This window comes from Octodon degus, unplaced genomic scaffold (genome assembly GCF_000260255.1).
Source record: "Octodon degus isolate 3935 unplaced genomic scaffold, OctDeg1.0 scaffold00056, whole genome shotgun sequence".
Classification (NCBI taxonomy): domain Eukaryota; kingdom Metazoa; phylum Chordata; class Mammalia; order Rodentia; family Octodontidae; genus Octodon; species Octodon degus.
This window is the reverse complement of record NW_004524632.1, coordinates 8674170-8680879: the sequence shown is the minus strand read 5'-3', so window position 1 is coordinate 8680879 and position 6710 is coordinate 8674170. Positions and strand designations below refer to the sequence as shown.

At 39.8% G+C, this 6710-nt stretch overlaps 1 protein-coding gene across 4 annotated transcripts in view; it reads left to right on the top strand.

The window, feature by feature from the left end:
• The window catches only part of Med1 (mediator complex subunit 1), a 38284-nt gene that overhangs the window by 23325 nt on the left and 8249 nt on the right, over positions 1–6710 (top strand). For all 4 annotated transcript variants that reach the window (XM_004633700.2, XM_023718080.1, XM_023718079.1 and 1 more), the window contains 4 exons: positions 1308–1419; positions 2079–2203; positions 2694–2812; positions 5209–5410. In XM_004633700.2, coding sequence (XP_004633757.1) covers positions 1308–1419; positions 2079–2203; positions 2694–2812; positions 5209–5410 — 558 coding nt within the window. The remainder of the gene's footprint in view (positions 1–1307; positions 1420–2078; positions 2204–2693; positions 2813–5208; positions 5411–6710) is intronic.

The window sequence follows — 6710 nt, the reverse complement described above, 5'->3', positions numbered from 1 at the left end:
AACCGCGGTCCCTGTGCTTTGCTAAGCTTGTTCTAAGTAGGTGCTTTAGACCACTGAGCCGTCTCACCAGCCCTTTTACTCATTACTTTAAAGAAAACTACATAATGAGTGTTATTTTCTCCTTGAACTTAATATACCACTAGATAAGAAGAAATGGCTTAATACTTCATTTGATACTCTTGTAACATCAATCATTTATTGTTATTAATCTTCTTTATGGGTTATAGGGGTTTAAACCCAAGACTTTGCACTGAGCTACATTTCAAGTGCTTTATGGTTTTTTAAGATAAGACTGTTAGTAAGTTGCTGTATTGCTCAAGTTGGGCTCAAACTTGTCCTCCTTCTCAGCCTCTGTGAGTGCTGGGTTTGCAGGTATAAGGATGCTATTTAAATGCTTTTTGAAGGGCTGGCCTAATAGCTCAGTGGATTAAAGCCCCTACAAGCAGGGGCAAGGGCCTGGGGTTTGATCCCCTGGCCTGCCATGCCGGCCCCGCCTCCAGGGCAAGCTGAGATGGAGATTGAGACTGGGTTTGGTGGTGCACGCCTGTAATCTTAGCTCTTAGGAAGCTGTAAACAGGTCGATCACTGTGAGTCAATCTAGTAGTGAGACCTGAATGCCCTGTTGACCCTTTCCTAAAATACAACAACAACAACAAAAAATGCTTTCTGAAATTGTATGTTAGAAATAAACATTGTTAATGAACTCTTCAAAAATTTTCTTCCTTGGACTGCATTGTTTTGTTCTTTTTTTTTGCCAAAAAGAAATAGTGGTTGGACAGGTACTTTTGAACATTTCTTAGATATGAATTAAAATGTCTGATAAATAATGTAGAATGTTTCTGTCTCCTACATTGAAGTACTATGCCTGAGACAAAGTGCCTGATACTATAACTGTAAAGAGGAAATGTTTATTTCTGCTCACAGTTTGTAGAGGTCTCAGTCCATACCTGGCTGCCCCCAGGCAGGTGGCATGGGAGAAGAGGCTTGTTCTCGGCAGAGCAGTCAGAATACAGAGAGGGGTCAAGGGAGAAGTGAGCCAGAGACCCCTCCAGGCCACGCCCCAGTGACCTCTGCCTCCAGCCCCACTTTACCTCCCAAACTTGTGGTAGCTGTGAGTCATCACTAATGATTTTCACACCACTGTAATCATGATCCAGACACCTCCCCACAGCCCCACCTGTGAGACAGTAGGCTTTGGGGACACCCAGGTATATACCATCACACAGAAGTGGTTTTTCAATTGTTTTTGGTTGCAAGATCTCCATAATTTGATTTACTTTGAAGACTTTTTTTTTTCCTTTTCCCAGTTTCTCGATCTTTGGGCATGAATGCATCAGTGACAATTGAAGGAACATCTGCTATGTATAAACTCCCAATTGCACCATTAATTATGGGGTCACATCCAGCTGACAACAAATGGTAAGTGAAACAATTTTTTTTTTTTTTAAATTTAGTACAGGGTCTCACTACGCAGATCAGACTTGTAGTGATCCTCCTGTTTTCAGTTTCCCAAGTGCTGGGATTACAGGGGTGTGCAGCCACGCCCAGTCTCAATCCCTGTCTGCAGGGGAATCAAACCTCTGTCCCTGTGTCTGCCTGAGTGCGCACTTATGGTCAGCCTTTGTGAAACGCAATTTTAGAATTGCGGAGTCAATTTTTTTTATTTCAAGACCAATGTTATACAAATACTTCCCTTGGCTCTTTGTCTTTTTGAATTTCTGGCAGTGGTTGGCTTTTTTTTTGTCCATTCATTTTTCCTTGTTGAGAATTCACTTGAATGTTCCTTTTTTACATCTGCTGGTAGAACACATTGTGTACTCTAAATGTTTTTTATTGTTTGTTTTAGTATTAAGAGATTAAACCTAGGGCCTTTTGCATGCTGAGTGTGCACCTCCAGTGCTAAGATAAATATTGCAATAAACATTTGAGCATTAATAAAATAGTATGTTTGGGAATTGTTGGAAGGAAAGTCTAAGAGTGAGCTTTTCATAGACTGTGCACGTGTCACATCAACTTCATTTCCTGCCTAGTCAACATGCAACCCTTTCTCTCTCTTTTCTTTTTTGATTTTTTTTAAGGACCCCTTCCTTTTCTGCAATTACCAGTGCCAACAGTGTTGATCTTCCTGCCTGTTTCTTCTTGAAATTTCCTCAGCCAATTCCAGTATCTAGAGCATTTGTTCAGAAACTACAGAACTGCACAGGTGAATTTTGTTACTTGCTTTTTAGAAGTATTTACAAAATTTGAATACAGTTTGAGTACCACAAAATAATAAATAAAAGTTTACAGGGGCCGGGGTGATGGCTCAGTGGAATAAGCGCTTCCCTGGCAAGCGCAAGGGCCTGAGTTCAATCCCCGGTTCAGCCAAAAAAAAAAAGTTTTGAGCACCAGGAGTGAATATAAATGTGAACAGGAGATTTCACATTATCCCACTAATATTATGATGTCAGCACCAACATCTTCACAGGTATAGATGTTGCGGTTTTTGTATTAGTGAACCTTTAGTAAACATTTTTTTTTTATTTTTTTTATTTTTAAATTTTATTTATTTATTTATTCCCATAATTTTATTGAGAAACAAATAACAATGAGATAGTAAACATTTTTAATAAATGAAAGAATCCTGATGGGAAAATCCGTGTTTCGATGTCTTGATTTTAATGAGATAATTACATTAATCCTTCTTTTTCTAGGAATTCCATTGTTTGAAAGTCAACCAACTTATGTTCCCCTCTATGAATTGATTACTCAGTTTGAGCTGTCAAAGGATCCTGATCCCATACCTTTGAATCACAACATGCGATTTTATGCTGTAAGTGTGGAACGAGGATGTTGTGGATTTTATATATATATAATTAAAAAAAATTATTTTATTTAGTTGGTCATTTTGAGACAGGATCTCGCCGTGCGCTTCAGGCTGGCCTTGAGCTCACTTTGTAGCCCAGGCTGGTCTTGAAGTCTCAATGATTGTCCTGCCTCAGCTTCCTGAGTGATGTAGATTATATTTGGACCTAAAATCAAAAATCCTCCCTTTTAGCATTCCTTAGGTCAGATAAATTTCTTTGAGATTGTGTAAAATGATCATGTCCTCTACCCTCAGTCAAGCAAGAAGTTAAAATTCTGAAATGTAGTAAAACAAAAGGGCATGGCTTCCTAGTTTGGAAAGTTTGAATTTTTCTCTTTCTTTTGCTGAATTTCTCAAAGAGTGAAAAGCTTTAATAATGTTCTGAATGTTTACAAGGTTATAAGTAAATGCTACCAGTTCTTAGGATGGGAATATAGCTCATGGTAGAATAAGTGCCTGCATATGTATGGAAGTTCCTGGATTGAATCCCTAGTGACACATACACACTAATTTTTTAAAAATGAATTCTTACTGTTTCTTACAAGTACTTTTATTTTTATGCTTAAAAATTTTATTAGAACTGGGGCCAGGGATATAGCTCAGTGGCATAAGCTCTTGCCAGGCAAGTGCAAGGCCCTGAGTTCAATCCCTGGCATCACACACAAACACACACACACACAAAGAAATAGTATGACATTTATTTTTTTTAATTTTTTGGTGGAACCAGGGATTGAACTCAGGCCCTTGAGCTTGCCAGGGAAGCACTTATTCCACTGAGCCATCTCCCCAGCCCCTACCATAATGTTTATAATTGGAAGGGTTCTCATGATGTATTAAGAGAATAAGATGCTGAACTGAATCAATTGTGAAAGGCCCTAAAACCTCACCTAGTTTTGAATTTATTTGAATGTTTGATGATAGTTTAGAGTAACATAGAAGTAAAAGTCCTAGCTCCAGTGCCATGTGTATAATGCTTTATTAATAATGTATTTTGTATCTATGGCTTAGGAGCCTTTTTAAATTTGAAATGGTCCACCATACTGGGTATTGAACCAGGGCTTCAGGGATGCCCTTTTTAAATTTAATTAATTAATTAATTGATTTTTTGCGGAACTGGGGGTTGAACTCATGCCCTTGAGCTTGCCAGGCAAGTGCTTATTCTACTGAGCCATCTCCCTGGCCCTTAATTTTATTTTAGAAAAGAGTATCACTGTGTTTCCCAGGTGGCCCTGAACTTAAGATCCTTCTGCCTTAGCCTCCTTAGCAGCTAAGATTATAAGTATATACCACCACACAAAACTGAGGAGCCTCTTTAATACAAATTTCTGCAGTAATTTTTATATTAGCAATGTTAGAATCCACTGTCTTACACAGACCTTGTTAACTAAGTGAATGACACATTAACTTTTTATTTTTTTATTTATCTTTTAATAAGTTTATTTTTGCAGCACTTGGGAGGCTGTAAACAGGAGGATCACTACAAGTCCAATCTGCACAGTGAGACCCTGTATACCCTGTCCTAAATACAACAAGAAAAAAAAAAAGGAATAAATAAGTTTATTTTTTATATGGGGTCTTGCTACACAAAGGACTGGTGGCCCTTTGCTCATTTTTATAGCCCCCAGGCTGGTCTCAAACTCTGGAGATCCTCCCTCCTCAACCTCCTGAGTGCTGGGATTATAGGCGTGTGCATGACCATGCCTGGTTCCTGAGCCTGCAAGGCATACAGTACCAGGGATCAAACTCAGGACCTTGAGCTTGCCAGGCAGGTGCTTATACTGCTGAGCTATCTCCCCAGCCCTGCTATCTATCTTATCTTTTCTATCTATGTGTTTAGTAAAGGGTCTTATTACACAGATTGGACTCTTAGTAATCCTCCTTCTTTCAGGCTCCCAAGCGCTGGGATTACAGGTGCACTACCAAATCTAGTCTCAGTCCTGTCTCAGTGTTCCCAAGGGATGGGGCTGGCATGTCACGCTGGGGATCGAACCCCAGTCCCTATGCCTGCCTAAGCAGGCACTTTAGTCTGCTGAGCTATCTGAGCTGCCATTTTTTTTTTTTTTGTCTTTGAGAGTGGGTCTTGCTTGTGCAGTTCAGGCTGGTCTTGAGCTTACTTTGTAACCCAGGTTGGTCTCAAACTTACAGCAACCCTGCTGTGTTAGCTTCCTGAGTGCAGGGGTTAGAGTGCACCGTCACTACACCTGGCAAACCTTATAATACCACTGTTTGGATACTTCACTGTGCAGTTTTATCATATCCCATGAAGTTTGGAGCTTTTGTAGGTAGAATAGCATATGGATAGATAGTGTGTGGGTGGGACACAGCGGGTGAGTGAGTGCACTGATTTTGTGTTTTTTGCCCAGGCTCTTCCAGGTCAGCAGCACTGCTATTTCCTCAACAAAGATGCTCCCCTTCCCGATGGTCGGAGTCTCCAGGGAACACTTGTTAGCAAAATCACCTTTCAACACCCTGGCCGAGTTCCTCTTATTTTGAATATGATCAGACACCAAGTAGCCTATAATACCTTAATTGGAAGCTGTGTGAAAAGAACTATTTTAAAAGAAGGTACTTTCTTTTAGTATATTTTTTAATATTCTTATTGAAAAAATTTTTTTAAAAATACTCTTAATGAAAGTTAATCTAGTTGTTCTTTAATTTGGTGGCCTTTTAAAACTGCAGATGCATGATTTTTACATACAGAAGAACTGCACTAGAAATTGAATAGGTACCCCATGGTGAAGAACACCTGTAATCCCAGCAGTTGGGACTGAGGCAGGAAGATCACAAGTTCGAGCATGGCTTACATGAATTAACTAGAAACTCAAGAATGAACAAAGGGAAAGGATGTATTTTATAGCAAAGGTCCTGAGCTTAATCTCTATTACTGCAGAGAAAGAAAAAAAAAAATCTCCATGAGAAGAGTCAGGAAATTAGTATAATCTCCATTATTTTGATGAAACCAATCTCTTCCGGTGGGTATTTGAGAACCATTGTTCTTTGCGGTGGGCTTAATTCTTCTAAACATAGTAATGCAATTGGAGTTCTAGGACCTGTACCTTATACCAAGTATATAGAAGGTAGGACTTAAAAGAAGAGGTGAGGGGCCAGGGAGATGGCTCAGTGGAATAAGTTCTTCCCTGGCAAGCATAAGGGCCTGAGTTCAATCCCCGGTTCTGCAAAAAAAAAAAAAAAAGAGAGAGAGAGAAAGAGGTGATTATTTATTTATTTATTTATTTATTTTTAGGTATTTGGTTGTTGTAGGACCTCACTACAAAACTTGGACTTGTGGTGAACCTCCTACTTTTAGCCTCCCCAGCATTGGGATTAGAGGCATGCCCCTCCACGCCTGGACTCTGACTGCTTGCCTAAGCAGGCACTTAATCTGGTGAATTTAAGCTAAATGTATTTTCTTATGGATAATTATGCTGTTCTGTAGGATTAGCTCTCTACCATTCCAAACTCATCTGTAAATGCCCTGAAGGGCAAGTGTGCTGGCACACACCTATGATCCTAGCATTCAGGAGGCTGAGGCAGGACAATCACCATGAGTTGTAGGCCAGCCTGGGCTACATAGTGACTCAAGGCCAGCCTGAACTACATGACAATACCCTGTCTCAAAAGAAACAACAACAACAAAAATAGTATCTTTCCAAAATCCTGAGAAAAAAAATGGACATAAATTTCACTTAAAGGAATGTGAGTAACTTCCCTCCAGTGAATAGGGAGAGGAAATATAATACTTAGACTAGAGCTAAAAATACTGTCCTAGGGGCTGGTGAGATGGCTCAGTGGTCTAAAGCACCTACTTAGAACAAGCTTAGCAAAGCACAGGGACCGCGGTTCAATCCCCCAGCACCACATGCCA